The sequence below is a fragment of the Solanum lycopersicum genome, chromosome 3 (genome assembly GCF_036512215.1).
Source record: "Solanum lycopersicum chromosome 3, SLM_r2.1".
In the NCBI taxonomy this organism is placed as follows: domain Eukaryota; kingdom Viridiplantae; phylum Streptophyta; class Magnoliopsida; order Solanales; family Solanaceae; genus Solanum; species Solanum lycopersicum.
In genome coordinates, this window is record NC_090802.1 from 63,744,970 (window position 1) to 63,764,474 (window position 19,505).

Here is a 19,505-nt window from a genome sequence, read left to right on the forward strand (position 1 = left end):
TTAGGTGAAGATTAAAATAAAAAAAAGTATAATATTGTAAACTATAAGTAAGATTAGTATTGTAGAGCCAAAATTAACATGAGGGTCTCTAGAATTTATCTCTAAACATTAAAAAGATCATTTACTATCATTACTTCCCAACTACTATAAACTGTCAAAATAAAAGTGGTTAATTGTGACTTGATATAGAGATTAAGAAGCCATAAATGATAGAGGTAATTTTATTAAATGCCATAAATGATAGAGGTAATTTTATTAAATTATTTTTATTAAATATAAATTATTTAAATATTGAAAAAATAAAAGTACTAGTTAATAGTAAATGTAAAATAGATACAATATATATGGGGAAAGATGTTTGAAATATATTTGAACTTTGATTGAAATTGTCGTAACGATATCAAACTTCGAAAAAAGATCTTTAACCCAATACACTATTTAATAGTGTATTTTAAAGGTATATATATGTCCACATGGACATCATAAATATTACATAATTATGCAGAGTAATGTGTCTACTTGGACACATATATAACTTTAAAATACACTATTAAATAGTGCAGGAAAAAAAAGGTCCTTCATAAAATTTGATATCGTAACAGTAAATTCGATCAATATTTAAGTATTTTTCATACTCTTTTCCCTAAATTATGCATTGATTATAGATATAGACTAGATAATTGTTGTTGAGCATTACTCGTTTCATCCCATATAAATTGATCATATTAAAAATATTTGTTCCATATATATTAATAGTTGATCACCTTACTAAATCAAAAAATATTAAATAGATTTTTCTATATTAGCCTTACGATTATTTATTTTTTAACGTTCTCACATTTGTTTGTAAAATATCCAAAAAGTTTTTTAAGGAGTGAATAAATAAAATAATTTTTTTATTTATAATTTCTTAATGGAAAAAGTTCAAAATTGCCCCTGAACTATGTGAAATAGATCACTTTTACCCTTCGTTACATTTTGGAATCAAAAATGCCTTGCTGTTATCCTAAGAGACCACATATACTTTCAAGAGTCAACACCCCACATATTTATTGACTTGACAAGCCACATGAGACTAATCCTTCCACCTAAGCTTCGCCAACTAGGATTCAATACAAAAGAACTACATCTTTCGCGGCGACAATAGTCGACACAAAAGCCAAAAAAATTGCACTAAAAGTTTTTAATATTAAATTCTAATTTTGTCTTTTTTAAAAGCAAAAAATAAATCAATTACATAGGAGTTTGAGGACACTGTATGTTTTATTTTCATGTCATATGTAAATGTATAAAATGTGTAATGATGCATTATATAGTAGGAGATGTGTATCGAGAAGTAATTTTCATGATTTTTCGTAATAATATTGGATCACTTCTAGAAAACATGCCTTTAGCAACAATTAAATATGTGTTGTAAAACAGAACGTAATGAAACACTTTGAGAATTAAATCGTTGCATTAGTACTGCAAGTGTTTCCATAGTATCTTTATATTGCAACAGTTCATACAAAGTGTCGCCTTAGGTACTCTATGACAACATTTCCGCCAATTATTTTTCCCTAATTATTTTCCTCCACTTATTTCACTACACCGGTCAAAAGATTTTTTTTTAATTAAATGTAAAGGTAAAATGAAAGAGCCTCATTTTTAATCCAAACCGTTGATCTCTAGTATTTAATCTCAGCCTTACATCTCTTTAAAAATCAACGATCTAGATAATTTTTATTTACCTATTTTAATCTACCAAAAGCAAAAACCATAAAAAAAATTCCACTCCCCACCCTTCACCATAGCAGCGGCGCTCGCTCTCTCTTCTTAACCCCTCTTCATCCCTGCTTTCCTTTTCTCCCCCAGCGACAAACAACAGCCAGAAGCTCCAGCGAGCAGGCTCCATTGATGGAAACAACAAGCTCCAGTCAGCGAGCTAAAGGCAGTGTCGTCTCTTTCTCTCTTCCGGCAAAGACGAGAGAACAACAACACCAGCAGCCGGCGATATCCTTAGCGCCTCCCTCCATTCTTTTCTCTTTTTCTAGCAGCTCCGGCGATGACCAGCAGCAGCACGGAGATGACCAACATCTGGTCTTCTCTTTTCCATTCTCTGATCAGCAACATACGTGGAAGCAGCTCCGACGTTGCCGCCTCTCCTCCAGAGAGTTGATTTTATCAGACATGTGTATCGATAATTCTATCCTAATTTTTAGCTGAGTTGAATTTAATAGTCAAAGTTTTGCTCTTTAAACTATTTTGGAAGTAGAATGAAAAATTTTAGCAAGTATATTTTTTTCATGGTTTTTTGTTTGTTTGTGGTGTTTTATTTTTGAAGGAAGTTGCATCACTGATTGAAGGTGGAGCATATACAAGTGAAGTGCAGAAGATATAGAGGGCTATGAGATTGACCATGAAAGTTGGGAGTAAACTAAAGGCTTCAGTACTTTTTAATTTTTTGCCTAATTTTTTGAACTTGAATGAACGTCAATTCTTGAACATTCTAGGATTATTTTTATGTTTAGGCTTAATTTTTGTGAACATCAATGTATGTTAACTCTTGAATTGTAAATCAAGATTATGCGTACTTATCTTTAATATATGGATGCGACTAGTTGAAGTATATATTTGTTTAATATGTTTTATCATTATATTATAGTTTACCATTTAAAAAGTATATTGCAATAGCTTAATAACATTGTTGCAATAGTTTAGAAGAACCTTTGTAATAGAGTAGACCGTGTTGTATAATAAAGTTGTTGTTATAGGTCTTTTGAAACGATTCTCAACTGTTACAGCAACCGCAGAAAAGTGTCGTCCTAGACTAAAGAATAAATATTGCTATAGATAGTGTGTTGCAACAATTGTAAAACCGTTACTATAGACATATCGCAACAGGCTTATATGCAACACACCAGTTTCCGTTGCTATAATGTAATTGCAGTACTTTTTGAGTCTATAACAATGATTAATCTTGTGTTGCAATAGACCTATTTTCTAGTAGTGGATGTTTTTAGTATTGATATTGCAAGTTATTTAGTTTAGAAAGTAAGTTTGCAATCGAATATTAATTGTCATATTTTTTTTGTTGAAAAAGTAGTTTTACTAGCGAATGATTGATGGAGAGCCTTAGTCGCCACTAAAAATCACTCATAAGCTTTAGTGGCAATATTTTGGAGTTTGGGGGCAACTTTATCGCTATTAAATGTCAAGTTCTATTGTAGTGGATCTTAGGTGGCAATGCTAATTATGTGGAGAGATTAGTCCCATGTGGCTTGTCAAGTCATTAAAAAATTGGGTGTTAACTTTTGAGAGTATTTGTGATCTCCTAGAATAATGACCGGAATACTTTTTATTTCAAAATATAATGGAGGGTGATAATTATGTGGAGGAATTAGACCTTTTTTTCGTTTCTTAATATGCATGAAGAAAGAAAAATGATCGATTAATATTAGACGGAGAGAACAATTACCCTTGAGATCCATCCTGGTAGGGGATAATTGATGAAAATAATAACAATCAGTAATATTATGTTATGTTCTCTGATATTCTCCACTCCTCTGTCTTATTACATGAGGCTTTTTAAGTAGGACACGTTCTTTCATAAATTTCTCACCTTAATTAAAAGGAAAAAAGAGTTTTAAAATATTTTGTTTCGATTGAAATTATTGTTATAATATCAAATATTATGGAAGATTTTTTTTAAAAAAATATTAGTGTATTTTAATAGTATATATGTGTTTATATTGACATATTACTATTTATAATTATATAATATTTTTTTATATCCATATCAGTATATATATAATTTTAAAATGTACAATTAAATAGTGCATGAGAAAAAATATTCTTTTCAAAATTTAATATCGTAATAATAATGTCAATTAAAATTTAAATACACTTAAATATTTTTTCCTAATTAAAAAGTTAGAAATATTCTTAGTAAGTGGATGCATAGAAAAAGCTAAAGACTATATATTGAAATAATATGTGTTGATTTTTTCAATATAATCTTTTAGCTCGAGATTTGTGGATAATTAGATTATGAATAAAAAAATTTATTATATATAATAGCTGTTAGAAAAATGTATTTTAAAAATTAATTATTATTTTTTCAATTTAAACGCTTAACAATTTCAACAGGAACATCATAGATCAAAAGAGTGAACAAAGTTATTCATAATTCGACTTGTGAACATTTTTAACTTTAAGATATTCTTTGAACATATCCAATTAGTTATGTGCAACCGCATAATAATTTTGATATATATAAAATTATTAGCTTGTATTTTTTTGGTTCTATTTTTAATATTCAGATAAGTCTACTTTTTTATAGTAAAATTTTCTTGTTTTTTAAATATATTTTAAAACTTTTAAATTATTGTGACTTATAGTATGTTCTACATAATTTATAAATATATAAATATTATTTTTAAAAAATTAAAAATTTCACATATAAATTTACAATTAAATTTAAATTGTTTGACTCACAAAAAAATTAAAAATATCACATAAATCAAAATAGAGAAATTAATTTTAAAAGTTATTTATGTCATTATTTAAACAGAAATGATAAGATAAGTTATTTATCTCATTTATAATAGCGAAAAGAGCCAAAATTACCCTGAACAATAGGAAAGGGTCTAAAAATACTCTTTATCCATGTTTTGGTCTAAAAATATCCTTTCATTCACCTATTTGGCTCACATGTACCCTTCGTTTCACTTTTTTGGCTCACTTATATCATTTTATTCACCTTTTTTGACTAACTTTATACCTTTATAACGAATAACCAATTTTTTTATATATATAAAAATATTTATTATTTATCATTTTCTTCTTAGATTAAATAAAAATCTCATCTCTATTAATTATTTTTCAAAATTTATTTAAATAAAAAATATATATGCCTCTTCAAGATCCCAATTTTTTTTTTAAAAAAATAAAAAAAATCTAGTACTTTTTGTATTTTCTCTAATTTATTTATTTTTTTGAAAAAGCTTATTTTTAAGTAATTAATATATCATAAAAATATTAGTAGTGCCACAATATCTATCTTCCTTCTTTAAAAATAAATAAATAGAAAAAATTATTAACTTATTTTTTTTTAATGTTCTGTCATATAAATAAAATATGACCAAAAACAAAACTTTTTAAAGAAAAAGTTTCACAAACAATTTTATTTAAAATATTAACTTATTAAAAATAAATTTTTTAAAAAAAGAAGAGGGGTGTTCGTAACAATAGGGAAAATTTAAGTAGGAAAATAGAGAAAAATATGTATAATATATTTTTAGATAAAATTATATATTGTTATGAGTATGAAACAGTAATTTTTTTTTATAAAATATTAATATCTATATCATGTTTTGATTTAATTAATTAAATATTAACCGTTAATTTTTTCTTTTGTCATGAGTCAATAGTTCAAATAAAAAATTGAGGAAATGGAGAGGAATTTGATCTAAAAATAAATAAATAATAAAAAATTGTGATACTTTTTTATAAAAAATCCTTGATCTTGAAGAAGTATATTATTTTGATTTTTGATAAATAATTTAATTGAGATGGACTCTTTATATTATCCAATAAGAGGATCATACGTAATAAATATTTTTAAAAAATAAAGAAAAAATTGTTCATTTCAAGACTATAAATAAATTAAAAAATAAATAAAAGATATTTTTAGACTAAAAAATAAACGAAAGATATTTTTAAACTTTTTCCTATAATTTAAAAATATTTTTTTGACCCTCTTCTATTATAATATAATGAATAACCATTTAATCCTTTAACCAAATGCTACAAAATTGTACATTGGGAGGTGAGCACTTGAATATATTATCAATCTCGAAGGAGATATTTATTCTTCGAAAATTGTGTTACTGCCACATACAATTAATTTTGGTGTAAATATAAAATATATCAAAACAAAGCATATTCAGCCTTGCTTTCAGAACTCATAAAACGTGTTCATTACGTTGTCGTATTACAAGTAATTACTATTTCATTCATTTTCGCTTTCACATTTTGACTTTGTATACTCGTTAAGAAAAAAATAACGAATACATATATTTTATTAAGGAAAAAAATAAATATATTCCAAATTATTGTATATGATATGCACTCTATCATACTTGTGGAATACTAATATTTTCATACCATTCAAATACTAGAACATGTATAATAGAAAATGAAATAGAATACATATCGCAATTTTATCCATCAATTTAGTATCATATCGATAGATAAAATTATGGCGTGAATATATCTGTATATAAAAAATATATATACTCTAATTTTTAAACGATAAAAATATTAAAGTTCTAAAAATATGACGAATGGTATCTGAATACAATTTAAGATATTTTGTCTTTTTCCCTTATCAAATTTATCTCTTATTATAAATGATGCCTTGGAAAATAATTTAAAAAATAATTGTACGATATTGAAAGTAAAATATATATAAAAAAATATTATTTCTCTTGATGATATACAAAAAATGACAAGTTAAAAAATTATTTTAAAAAAGTGAAAAATAAAAGTGAAGTACAAGGAATAGTTAATGTGTTATTTGGCTCTTCTAATCTTTTCACGTTTTTACGCTTAAGTCAAGTAGTCATCAATCAGGGCCCGTTTGGATGAGCTTAATAAAAGCAGCTTTAAAAAAATACTTTTAAAGTGCTGAAATTTATTTTAAAATAAGTAGTTATGCGTTTGGATAAAAGTGATGAAGTTAAAAAAAAGTTGTTGATGTGTTTGGCAAATAGGTGCTGATAAACAGTTTTTTAAATCAAAATGTCTGAAATACCCTTAAAAGCTGTTAACATAATAAAAGTTAATTAATTTATATTTTACAGCCATAAATAATTATATTTTGCTATCATTCACATATTTCTTTCTCATCACAAATTATTTATAAGAGAAATATAAATTTATTATAGATTTTAAAGATATATAATTTGAATAGATCAAAGAACGATTTAAGATTTTATTTTAGTTTCATCCATAGGTAATAATAATAGTCTATCATTCACACAATTCTTTATTATCACAAATTATTTATAAGAGGAATATAAATTTTTATTTAAGTTATATGTGCAACTTATTTTACATTTTAATAATATATAATTTGAATAGATCACTTGAAAGATTTAAGATTTATTTTATTTTCATTCATTAGTAATAGTAATTGTCTATCATCCACACGTGAAAAGGGAAAAATAGAAGAAAGAGATGTTAGGGTTATGTGGGTAATTTGGAGATTGTATAAAAATATTAAGGGTAAAAAGGTAAAAATGTGGTCAACTTAAAACAGCTTATAAGCTGGAAAAAAAACACCCCTACCCCAACTTTTGGCTTAAAATAAATTTTTTTTTTACTTAGAACAAGTTATTTTGAGAATTGTCAAACAACTAAATAAGTCAAAAACCAACTTTTAAGTCAGTTTGACCAGCTTTTAAGCTGAGCCAAACAGGCTCTCAATTTCATTTTCATCTTATTTTAATGGGAAATCGATCCATAATTCACAGAACATTCACGTACTTCTTTGAGAAAATAAATCACATAAATGTCTGTATTAAATCAATCTATGTATTCCATATGTTGACAAATAAACCATCAGAGTTAGTGTATATTTTTATTTTACTAAATCGCTTTCATTTTTGGTGTATATATGTCATAAATTGTCTTTATTTAGTTGTTTATTTTAGAAATAATATACATATTAAGATAATAATAATTAACATAGTAAAGTTACAATTTTATCCTTATTAATTATAATTTCAAAAAGAATGAATTAAAACTAAAAAAAATTAAGAAATTTAAATGATGATATAATAGAAAGTTAATTTGTTCTTTCTTCATTTGTCAAAATGAATAAGTAAATACAAACAAAAATGAATATGAACAAGTAAATGAAGACAAAGAAAGTACAAAATTATTATTTAAATAGTATTCAGAAATACGAATATATACCCCTTTTGGGAGTATTTGTGCATTTTCTCAAATTTAAATTCATTATAATATATTATACCCCAATTAAACAACACTAACTATTATACTAACAAGCAAAGCAAGTCAATAGGTCAATTTTATGGAAACAGAAAAATTTGTTGTTGAGTTTAGCAAATAATGAAGGAATTATTTTTGTATGTGAAATGAAAGAGATTGAGAAAAGTTGTGAAATTATGTTGGATAGTTGATCCCCCTTAGGGTTATTAATTATTACACCCATCTTAATTTTTTTAAACTTCATTATTGTTTTGAAAGTCTACTTTTCGTTTTCACATTATATCTTGACATTGAGATAATATCTCATGTGAATTCTTAATTTAGGATAATTTTTTAGAAAAATATTAAATTTTATTTTATAGTATTTTTTTCAATCAAACTCAGTCGAGATGGTCATAAAATACTTAAAATAAGTATGTTGTTATTGACTTATTTCTAATAAAGCATTAGCTTAAGATAAAAGACTTAATAAAAAATTAAGTAAATTGATTGAATAACTTTCAAGATAAAATATTAATAATTGATCCATTTTAATTCTTTTAAGTAAACTATCTCGCCTTTGTGCGGCTTTTTGAATTATAGATAAATAGAGTGAATTTTTCTAGCCAACTATAGTAAGTTTTGAGTAGTCATTCAAATGCTATCTCATCCACATTCATCTTTGATAATATTAGTCAAATATATATTTAAAAAATTATAAAGAATATATTGGAGGATTAAAACTCAAAAGTTAACCTTTTATTTATTATTTTAACCAATAAATTATGGTTCTTTCTTCCCTTTAAATGTGAATGCAGTAATTGTCCAAACTAGGGGCATCAAAAATAATCTAAACATAGGTAATTCGCTCAGAATTTTAAGGGTCGAGCTCATGATAATTTGAATTTCTTTCAATCTCAACACATTCAAGCTTAACTCATTTGAAGAGAATTCTCAATTGAGCCCAATTCAATCTCCAATTTCAATCTGTTTTAAAACTTTTATTAAGATACGTTCCTATATTTTTGGCATGGATTATAATCTATTTAACATCTTTTGGAATTTATTTATCAATTTGTTACCTTTTTAACAAAAAATTCTTGAATGGAAATTCAAATTGTGATTATAAAAGTTAAATATCAATATGTTAAATTATTGAGATTAATCGGGTCAAATTGAGCGGGTTAGGATCCAATCCGTTTTTAGCGCAATTTGAGCTCAAAGTAAACTTGGGCGGGTTAAGACCCAACCCAATTTCTATTCAACCCATTGTAATAACTTTAATTTCAACCCTACCCGCCCATTTGACACCCCTAGTCCAAACTATTAAGATCGTCAAATAAATGGAAATAATTTGATCACGACTAACTAAATTCGACTCAACTTCCTTTTTTAAGCCATTCACTTTTCCTCTACCCTCCTCTTTTGCCAAAATCAGGATCTGAAGACTTCGAATGCACCATATATGATTTCTAAGCTAAATTTAAAATAAAAATAATAAAATTTAGTACTCTAACTTGATTCAAAACTTGATATTGTGGTAGTTCCTCTGCCTTGTACCAACAACACAAGAACATTCTACTTCTTATATGTGTATTATTAATTATATCATAATTTCCATCAATATATATATATATATATATATATATATATATATATATATATATATATATATATTCTGGCTCCCCTACCATATTAGCAAACATAGGTGCATGTTATAAAGAAAAAGTCATTTATAAAAGTGAGATCTTGATCATAGTTTCATTTATAAGTAAAAAAAACATTTTGATATATTTGACGTTATTTTAGTTTAGAACAAAAAGAATGAAAAGTTTTTTTTATTTTATTAAATTTTGTGTCAAATCAAATTGTATAGTTCTTTCCAAAACAAACTATATGTTATTGACGTTTATAATATCATCAACAAACGTTAACAAGAATATTAAAACTTATCGTGGAAGCTAAATATGGTATAAAAAAAAAATCCACCAACAGTGAAACTAATTATAAGTTGACCAAACTATTCTAGACAACTGAAAATTACAAAAATCAGCCAAAAGAAAAAGGAAGATGTTGATGATAATTGGTGATTATTAATAATGAGAAACGTACTGATTAACAAGGAAAATAATTTAATATTGGGCAGTTAGAACACATTATCAATTAATTAGTTCCTCTGAATTAAACTCTTTTGGATGGAAATATTCTAACAAAAATAATATAAAAGACTAAAGAGATTTTGGATTTCCAATTTTGCTTTAATTATGAAGGCTACTTATCTGTCCTTCATGGCATAAAATAGTGGTCCAACTTGCACTCTTATCTTCTCTCAGTTGATGAATTTCGAATACCAAAAATTCATCAGCCACTCATTCATTCAACTTTCTCGCGCGTACACAGGTAGATTCAGAATTTTAAAATGATAAGAGCATTATTAATAATTTAAATATTTGATTGATTTAATTTTTAAATTTTACACTGTTATTTTAGATACTCTTATTTATTTTTTGGTCTTTCCCAAAGCAATCGAAGATTAGAGTACTTATTTAGCCCTCTTGAGCAAGTTCCCTCCATTTCAGTGATTCAAATAAAGCTGAAAACTCATACTTCAGGGCAGTGATGATTCATAAGCCTTAACTGATACTGAGTTGTATATATCAATGCCTCTTACCAATTTGGAAATGTTTATTCAAAGACGATGATTAGATGGTAGCATTTTACAATGTTAGAGCAGTAATGAAATTATAATTTTTTTTTTCTAGATTTTTTCATGCATGTTTCAACATACGTTTTGTAGTGACAGTTAAAAAGTGCATTGTTAAGCCAACTGATTGTCTTATCTCTCATGCTGCGATGAATTAGAAGCTTGACTCGTTTGTTGTTGGTCTCCTCAAGTAATAGCGCAAGCTGTTTGCAAGAACCTGAAAGGTTACAGATTGAAATCTGTCAAGCCAAACGTAACAAGAGACAAACAGGTAAATATGACAATGACAATCATTGAAATTGCTTTCACACAACAACATTGCGAACCTGTTGAAGGGGTTTGATGAGAGCTTTGTTCTTGTAGCTTACATGAAATTTTGCCTTAGCTAGCAGTCCCTGTAACAGAATCGATGTATTAAATCTACACGGCCACTAATTCATAATCATCACAAGGAGTATAGCTAGCTTCATCCTTCAAGTATATATGATTTAAACAACCCTGTAAAAGTCTGACCTCGGTGTCAAATTCTCCTGATATAACATCAATGTTTATTTCAGTAATGATCTTGACGAGATCAACTATTAATCCAGGTCGATCTGCTGCCTCTACACACAGTAAGCTGCAAAACAGCAATGTTTTACTATCGTCTTTCAAGTTAGGCACGCAATGACATCTTATGGCCAAGCTACTTGTTTATCAACATTAGTCTGAGAGCAACAACTATGACAATATTATTAAACGGACCTTCGTTCAGGACCATCATCATAGACATGGATATGAGTTGCTATGTCCACATCTAGCTGAAAATTGGCACAATAAACAACAAAACATAAATGATTAACATTAGACTTTTAAAATATTAAACTACTGATGTTTCTGCATCAATCATGTGCATTAGGTAGAGGCATTATTCTCAATTATTGAGCAAGCACTATACAAGCCTAAGTAGAATCTGCTGAAGATGCATCACTAATTTTATAATGTATTTCTTGAAGGGAACAAAGGATAATGAGACGTAAAAGCAAGAAGTTCCAAATAAAATACACAAAGAATAGGAAGATTGTTTAGCATGGCCGCACATGGAAAATTATGAAAAAGAAGAAGAAAGGATTTACAACCTTTTGACTTGGTTGAAAAGCACCAAAGGCTTCACCCATAGCTAACTGAGAGCTAGATTCCTGCACCAGAAATTATGCAGTAAGAAGAAGCAGGCAGCCATAAAAGACACCACAGAGGTACTCTTAACAAGTATCCACTGTGTGATGGCTGAAATTGCAGTGCTACCGGATGAAACTCCATCAAATTGTTGATAATTGTCAATCGAATTGCTTCTAGCAGCTCTGGATCCTCAACCTTTCTACCTGTAGAACTGAAAAAATCCCCGATAACAGAACAATCAGAATTCCCAGATATAATTAGATCAAGAAATGACATAAGAGCATAAAGGAATCCGACATGACTTACGCATGTGTGATGCATAATTTATTGTGCTTCCCTGATGAATCTAGATAGACATTAGCCTTGACAACATTCAGTCCAAGATTTTTTAGTGCAGTCATCTGTAAACACATTCAGTAAAAGTTAGGCAGTACTAGAGAAAGATGTTCTGCCTAATCGACTCCAGAATTTCCAGCAATAGCATTGACTTGAATCAATAGGAGATGAATCCTACTGTGTCAAGAAGAGCCCCAAGGCGATCACCAAAGGTAACCTCCACTACAGTTGTTTCTGGATCCGAATCCAAATCTATTATGACTTTGGGCGTTGGGACAGCAGTATCTTGGGAACTTCCACCCTGATTACCAGTCCCATCAATCAAAAACAAAATATTTAGTAAACAAAAACAAGGGGAAAAAGTTATTTCAATGAATTAAGGTATGCAATTAGATACCTCAACAGCTGCAGTTGAAGATGCTTTTGGAATAATTGTACTCTCAGAAAAAGCTAATCTGAAAGAGCACAACATGTAGATTATATTCCCGGTCGAAGCAACACAAAGCACTTAAATTCCAGGATAAAGTAAATTTATGAACTTTAAGAAAGTGGGATGATGCTCCAGTCATTATCATTTTGCAAATTTTCCACTACTAAACGCTCTACCAATCCATGATTATTTCCTTTGTATCGCGATTTTAATCAACAATTCTTTATTAGATTTGGAATTTTATTTCACTACCTGTTTTCAGAGATCAAGACAAAAACTTCAATACTGCTAAAAGAGAAAACAAAAATTCTGAAATGAAGATTTCATAACAGATAGCCATCAAATTAACCCGAAACCTTGGGAAGTACTTGAAGGATTAAATTCCTTAAAGGACACACAGTGCAATCTGTGGGCTCGGAATTAATTTTTAATTATCTGTCTAACCATTACAGTATCTTCTTTTAATAATTCTGGTTAGGGATACAGAAAGTTAACATCAAAAAGATTAAAAGAAACAAATTTTAAAAAAATACATTGGGGATAGGGGAAAGGGAAATGATCGAAATAGTCAATCAATTAAGCTACTAAAATTTCGACATAAAAATCAATCAACAGATTTTCTTTGTTGGGTCTGCAACTAGTCAAACAAACTCAAGATTACCTCTTGGGAACAAGGCATATTCTCTGTACAGGATCCAAACCAAAAGAACCTCTGAAGAGAACTGAACTTGAAATGGGTATTTTCTCAATTGCATTTAAATTAGCATAAACCCCAGAAATGCTCCCACAAGAAGCCATAGCCACAGCCATATCAGTTCAAGAATATTGAAAAATTGAACAAAAGCTGTATAAAAGGAAAAAAAGTTTGCGTCTTTTTCACTTAGTGAAATAGTATACTAGTAAAGGAAGTAACCAAAGAGAATCACGGAAATGGAAAGATAAGAAAAGACGCAAATTTTAAGAGAAGAAGAAGCAATGGTGTTGATTGTTCTTCTAGTAGTATCCGCCATTATAATGGAAGGTGTCCTCTTTATAATATACGTAAAAAGGTATAAAATTATGGGCCTTGTTTGTCTTTGTTGATGAAAGCTGAGCCTTAGAAATTTACTTCAATTTTATCTCATCCTTTTCTCACTTTGCAGTGTTGTGAAGCTGTGATTGTATTGAGAGAGACAAGCCAAAGAACCAATGGGCAAGATATGAATGATCCTCAAAGCTACTTCCTCATCTTTTTTACTTATTCCTTTTTATTATATAAAAAATAAAAATTACCACCTCACATTTTATTTTATTTGAAAAATCTATAAAGTTATGCCGTTCATAAATTATAACAAAATTAATTTTATATGTACATATAAAAAATATAATAACATATTTAATGTAATTTTACAATTGAAAATTGGAGCACGTAAGAAACACATACATTAATCACGTTGATAGACTTTAAAGAGAAAATTTAATGCACTAAAATTATCATTATAAACAAGATCCGAAAAAAGAAATGATCATAAGGAATTTATTTTATAAATTTTACAGTATATTTTCGATAGACTCTAAAGAATATTTTTTTCAAATTGCAATTACAAAAAGTTAAAATAATGACAAGGAAAATTGTAAAAATAATATTATTAATTTTAGTTATAAAATAATTTTAAATTACCTCCTCCTCAACTAATGATAGAGACACTATTGGCTAGCATAAATGGGACCTTCATTATCTTCTCCTATGACGTGTTCCATTTTTAATTAATATTCTCTCTTTTTCTCTTTCTGGCAATGTGACTGAATGTTGAAAGAGCGCGTGCTGAAATATCAATATCTTCTCCCTCTCCGATTTTAGGCATAATATATAGACGTCCCTTTTTAAAATTATATTTATGTTCTTCAACTTTGGATATACACAAATAGACACTTAAACTTGTAAAAAGTTGAACAAATAAACAGATATGTCCTAAATGTCATCTTACATATTATTTTTTGTCATACGTGGTGTCCTACATGTATTGTGTCATGTAGGACTGATGTGTTTATTTATTTAAAAGTTGAATAGTTAAAGTATCTGTTTGTGCATTGTGAAAGTTGGAGATCAAATTAAAATTTAAAATCAAATTTAGAATCTAATATGCGTCAAACATACGGATATTTAAATTATTTATAAAGATATCATAAATTATAAAGTAAAATACTAAAATAAAATATATTGAAAATAAATTATGAACATCTGACACGTGATATATCTCTTTATAATAAAATAATTTTTGATTAATTCATTCAAAAATATCATGATTAATAAACGGTCTTGAAGGCTATCGAAATATGAATGATGATGATAGATTGTGACGGTTTCATAGTTGTAACATTTTGGTTCATAGGCTTATTAGTAACTAGTTTTTTTATTTTAGACATTTTTTTTATCATAGCACCCTTTCTAGAAAGTGGTTATAAGAGTAGGTGTATTTGTTATTTGTGTTTATTGGTTATGATAATATTTGAATTAGTTATCAAATAAAAAAATATCCTGTGAATTGAATAACTAAAAAAATATATCTAAAGTTTAAAATATGTAATTCGAATTACAAAAGGATTCATGAAGTTTATACAGTTTCCTTCTCAAATTAGCAAGTTTTCTTGGAGTTTCATTTCCACCGTTTCAAACTCTAATACTATATCTGTTTTATTAAATTTTAAGAGTCACTATAGATTTTAAGGAGAAATTAGTTAAATATACTCTCTTAAATGTTCTCGCTTGGATATATTTCTATTCTATGCATATACATTCCTCTCATGTAAGATTGTATCACTCGCAATCCGTGGACTATAAGTTCACAAATTTCTATTAATAATTACTTTGATTAATTTACTTTAGATATTTTTTCTTGCAAATTAACATAATTTTTCTCTTCAACTTTGTAAACACTTGCCAATCTATAAGGTTTCTAACGCCCTACATTGAATAATATTTGCATGCCATGCATTTTTTAAATATAGATTTGTAAATTCTTGCTAATATATGACAATTCTCCTCTTTTGCCATTATTATTATTTATTTAATTTTTGCACTCATGAATTCATATAATTAATTATAATTTAACGAGCTATATTAGCTAATATTTGTGTTTTTCTTATTAAAAGCTTGTGTTATGATTTTAAGAGAACATCTTAATTAGATTATTATAAAATAATAATTTTCTATCAAATTAGTTGTTTAGAGGACTATGATTTGTGACAATGATAAAGACATAATTTTGAAATTAATAAGTATGTTTATTTAATATTATTGAATTGTCTTATAGTTTTTAGAATTTATAACTATAAATCATATTTTGAAAATTTTCAAGTCAATCCTTCCCTTATTCAAATCCATATTTTAAAAATACTTTAAAATTATGATTGCATCTCAAATTAAGGCTAAACATTAAAAAGGGGACCCAAAAAAAGTGGCCAAACTGCTGAATTATCTCCTCGTTTACCTAGTAAAGCCCAGGTACTATATACGGCCCAATTAGAAAATTTCACAAAGTATTCAGAGACCCGACCCGACCCTCCCAACCCCCGCCCCATTGTTGACTGGAAACATCCAAAAGAGCGGAGGAGGAGGGGTTTTTGAAGAAGAAGAAGAAGAAGAAGAGACTAATCGAAGAAATGGCGAAGTCCTGTAAGGGCCTTGCTGTGGAGTTGGTCAAGTGTCTTAGCGAATCGGATTGCGTTAAGGTATCCTTTCTTTAACTTTTCTCGTTGATTTGTTTACTTAAATTTCTGAAATCGAAAGAGCCATGTGGTTTGATTCTTCTAGGTTGAGAAGAAGAGTTTCAGGGAATGCGCGAAAGAAAAGAGTCCATGTATTCCTAGTGAATGTGTAGGACTAAGGGAAACCTACTTCAATTGCAAGAGAGGACAGGTATACTTTATCAAAATTTGCTATATGTTTTACATCTTTTTACCTGCTCTTCATGTATTCGAGTGGTTCGATGAACTTGTCTTGTATAGCTTGCCTGCTTCTGCACTATTAAATTTGTGAAGAGTTAGTTATTTGCTCATTGCTTAATGCAATTAGTTTCTCTAGTTTGATCTTTGGAAATGGTTATTCTTGTGGAAAGTTACGAGGTGTGGCTGGAAATATGGTGTATTATCGAGAGAAGAATATAAAGAGGTGGCTAGAGAGGATTCATATTGCCAACTACAATTATTGTGTGATTGAAGCATAATTGAGTATGATCAATTGATGATTATTGGATATATTTTAACAAATAGATCCCTCCCATCAATTACTCCAGTTAGGTCTTTTGAAAAATTTACCCTACTGGTCAGATTTCATCCTTCGCCTAGCTTTTCCTGTATATTAAACCAGAGGAATTTTGCAGATAGTCCTTGTATCATACCTTGATCTTTGGTGGGGTGGCAGTAGGTGAAACACGTTTTTGCAAATAGTAAATAGAGAACTATTGAGAACTGAGAAGTGTATGGAGAATGTTTTCCTTCGGCAAAAACTCGACACAATTTTGGAACGAGCCAAGATGGGAAGTAGGTCACATAAATAGGAACACAAAGTGAGGAGAAACATTCTGTCTCAAGAGAGCGAACGTCATTGTTGTGTAGCACAAAGTAAATATCAAGAGGTTCATTGCTGTGTAGCACAAATTTAAAATCACGAGGTTAAATTTGAAATGGAAGGGATATTTGTGATGTTTGACTCTGGTATGGATAATGCATCCTTTGAAGTAGACAGGAGTGTTCCACTTTGTTATGATTGATAGGATAAGCTAGTTAGTTTGTTGATTATTCCTCAAAAGATTTTTCTTCTGAAAGTTCCATGATTGGAGAAATCCAAGAATTAATCTGAGCACCTTGTGGGGGTACTCTTATGGAAAGTGCTTCCAAGTGGCACCTTGATGGTATTCCTCTGTTCCTGTAAGTTGGTCGAAACCACTTTGATATAGTCCTCCTGGGTGATCTCTTTTTTTTTTCAAGCAATAAGGTTTATTATTATTAGTCTTTTCAATCACATGATAATTTTAAAACTGAATTTTGTTTTCTAAATATAATTTTGTGGGACGATGATAATTGCTATACTGATAGCTTTGTAAGACAATCCTTTGTCCCATATTTTCCTTTTTTGTGTGCGGTGGGCGGATTAGGCCAATTTAAACTACTTACTATCACTTAAAATACGCTTGCTTGGAAAACCAAAGAGTTGGAGTTTGAAGGTAGTAGTTGGATTTTTCAGGCTCAATGCTTTCTGCATATGCGAGTAGTGATTTGATAGGGGAAATATTAACCAGATAAAATGTCAAATCACTGTCCCTGAACACATTGGTTTAAGAAGTAGGGAGCATGGCTAGTGAATAACAAAATATAAGGATTATCTCAGTAACCTATAACCTTCTATCGATCCTTGATGTAAAAAATCTAAGACAGAGAGAATAGTAACTGGTAAATTTCAGGTTATGTGGCTTGATTTAATCTGAACTTGAATTCTGGAAATGATTTCATGTTCCTCATATTTCAGTTCATTCTTCAACCTAATTCCATCATATTCAGGATGTCAATGATGTTACATCAATCTCAACAGCTGTGTTGTTTGTGTCTTTAAGCTTTTGACCTGAATACAAGGTCTTCTGCTATCCCTGCCATTTTCTCGTGATCTTTTAGTGATAATCACTTTTAAAGTGGTGCCTATATTTTTTTGCACAAACCGGTGATTAGGTATTGGACAACCAACATACCATATGAGGATAAATCATTATGTAATTATCAAATTGAATAGATCACTTATGTGAAGTTCCAAATCTAATGCAGATATGCTAATGTTTGTTATACTGGCAATTTTTTACTTCATTTTTGCCGTTTGAAGTGTCCTCCAGAAACAACCTCTCTATCTCTACGAGGTAGGGGTAAGGTTTGCATACACTCTATCCTCCCTAGACCCCACTTGTGGGATTTCACTATTTATGTTGTTATTTGCTGTTAGATTTGTACTGCTTTGCGCTGTTTGCAAGAGAGAGATCATTGTGGATTAGTTTATGAATTCTGATTTTGGTGTTGTGGACGTGAATGCTATAATTTATTTTCTTGGCCTTGGTGGTATCTCATGGATTTGCTTAGTTGTCTAAACTATAAAGCATTGTGTCTCTGTTGAGGAAGGGTGTCAGATAGTGACGAATTCTAGATTCTTCTTCTTAGTTAATACTGGATTTTGTTCATATAACTTTCTTGTATTGCCTTATCAGAAGTAAAACTAAATAGAGCTTTATTATGATGGAGGATCTGATATGACACGTGATTGTTTAAGTTAATAATGCATGTGAAGTTGTGAACCACAAATGCTTGTGATAAGTTTACATGCTTCTTCTCAGCCTGATCCAACGTACCCTTTTTGCACTGTGATATTGACATGCATCTTCATCCTATCAACACTCCCTCTGACCAACTGTTTTCTCTTTCAGCTGGACATGAGAGCTCGAATTCGTGGAAATAAAGGCTATTAATTGGTAGGACTGGCGCAAATTCCACAAATGAGAAGTACGATATTTTCCAGACTGGACTGCATGTGAAGACTTGCAGTGTTCTGTACAAATTGCAATCTACCATTTTCTCAGCAACAGTGTCGCACATATACAAGTTTCTTGGATACACCTTTTACTTGACAAACTTTGTACCTGTTGCTTCGGCCCCTTCTTAATTTTGAATACCGTTGATATTGGATGTGAAATTGTGGAAGAGGGTTTAGCTCTCATTTTTCGTCATGAATGATTAATTTGTTTTACGTATCACTGATGTGCGATGCTGGAGAGACTATTTGTTTATCTATTTTTTAGCATAGTTCTTGGTGGGATTATTTGTCCTCAATTGAATAAAATCCTCTTTGAATTTATTTTTTCCTCTTCTTTTTCAAGCGCCCCC

General features: G+C 29.1%; 2 protein-coding genes across 2 annotated transcripts; one reads left to right on the forward strand and one right to left on the reverse strand.

Annotated features, from left to right (window-relative positions):
- Positions 1-10,600: 10,600 nt before the first annotated feature.
- LOC101249904 (uncharacterized) lies at positions 10,601-13,892 on the reverse strand. Its single transcript, NM_001308289.1, is given in 10 exon segments — positions 10,601-10,898; positions 11,008-11,076; positions 11,195-11,300; positions 11,426-11,481; positions 11,800-11,859; positions 11,966-12,050; positions 12,146-12,240; positions 12,354-12,476; positions 12,573-12,630; positions 13,267-13,892. Coding segments are annotated over 10 exon segments (864 nt in total). The 5' UTR covers positions 13,416-13,892; the 3' UTR covers positions 10,601-10,835.
- A 2,217-nt stretch (positions 13,893-16,109) lies between these two features.
- Positions 16,110-19,476, forward strand: LOC101249061 (mitochondrial protein pet191 homolog). The gene is made up of 3 exons (XM_004235820.5): positions 16,110-16,316; positions 16,399-16,503; positions 19,049-19,476. Exons 1-3 carry the CDS (start codon positions 16,248-16,250, stop codon positions 19,088-19,090), a joined length of 216 nt encoding a protein of 71 aa, XP_004235868.2. The 5' UTR covers positions 16,110-16,247; the 3' UTR covers positions 19,091-19,476.
- The last annotated feature ends 29 nt before the right edge of the window (positions 19,477-19,505 follow it).

Excerpts from the sequence above, each read along its gene's own strand:
- LOC101249061 (XM_004235820.5), top strand. The coding sequence starts at position 16,248 with ATGGCGAAGTCCTGTAAGGGCCTTGCTGTGGAGTTGGTCAAGTGTCTT. Across the intron at positions 16,317-16,398 it reads GCGAATCGGATTGCGTTAAG|GTTGAGAAGAAGAGTTTCAG; the intron begins GTATCCTTTCTT and ends TGATTCTTCTAG. Across the intron at positions 16,504-19,048 it reads TCAATTGCAAGAGAGGACAG|CTGGACATGAGAGCTCGAAT; the intron begins GTATACTTTATC and ends TTTCTCTTTCAG.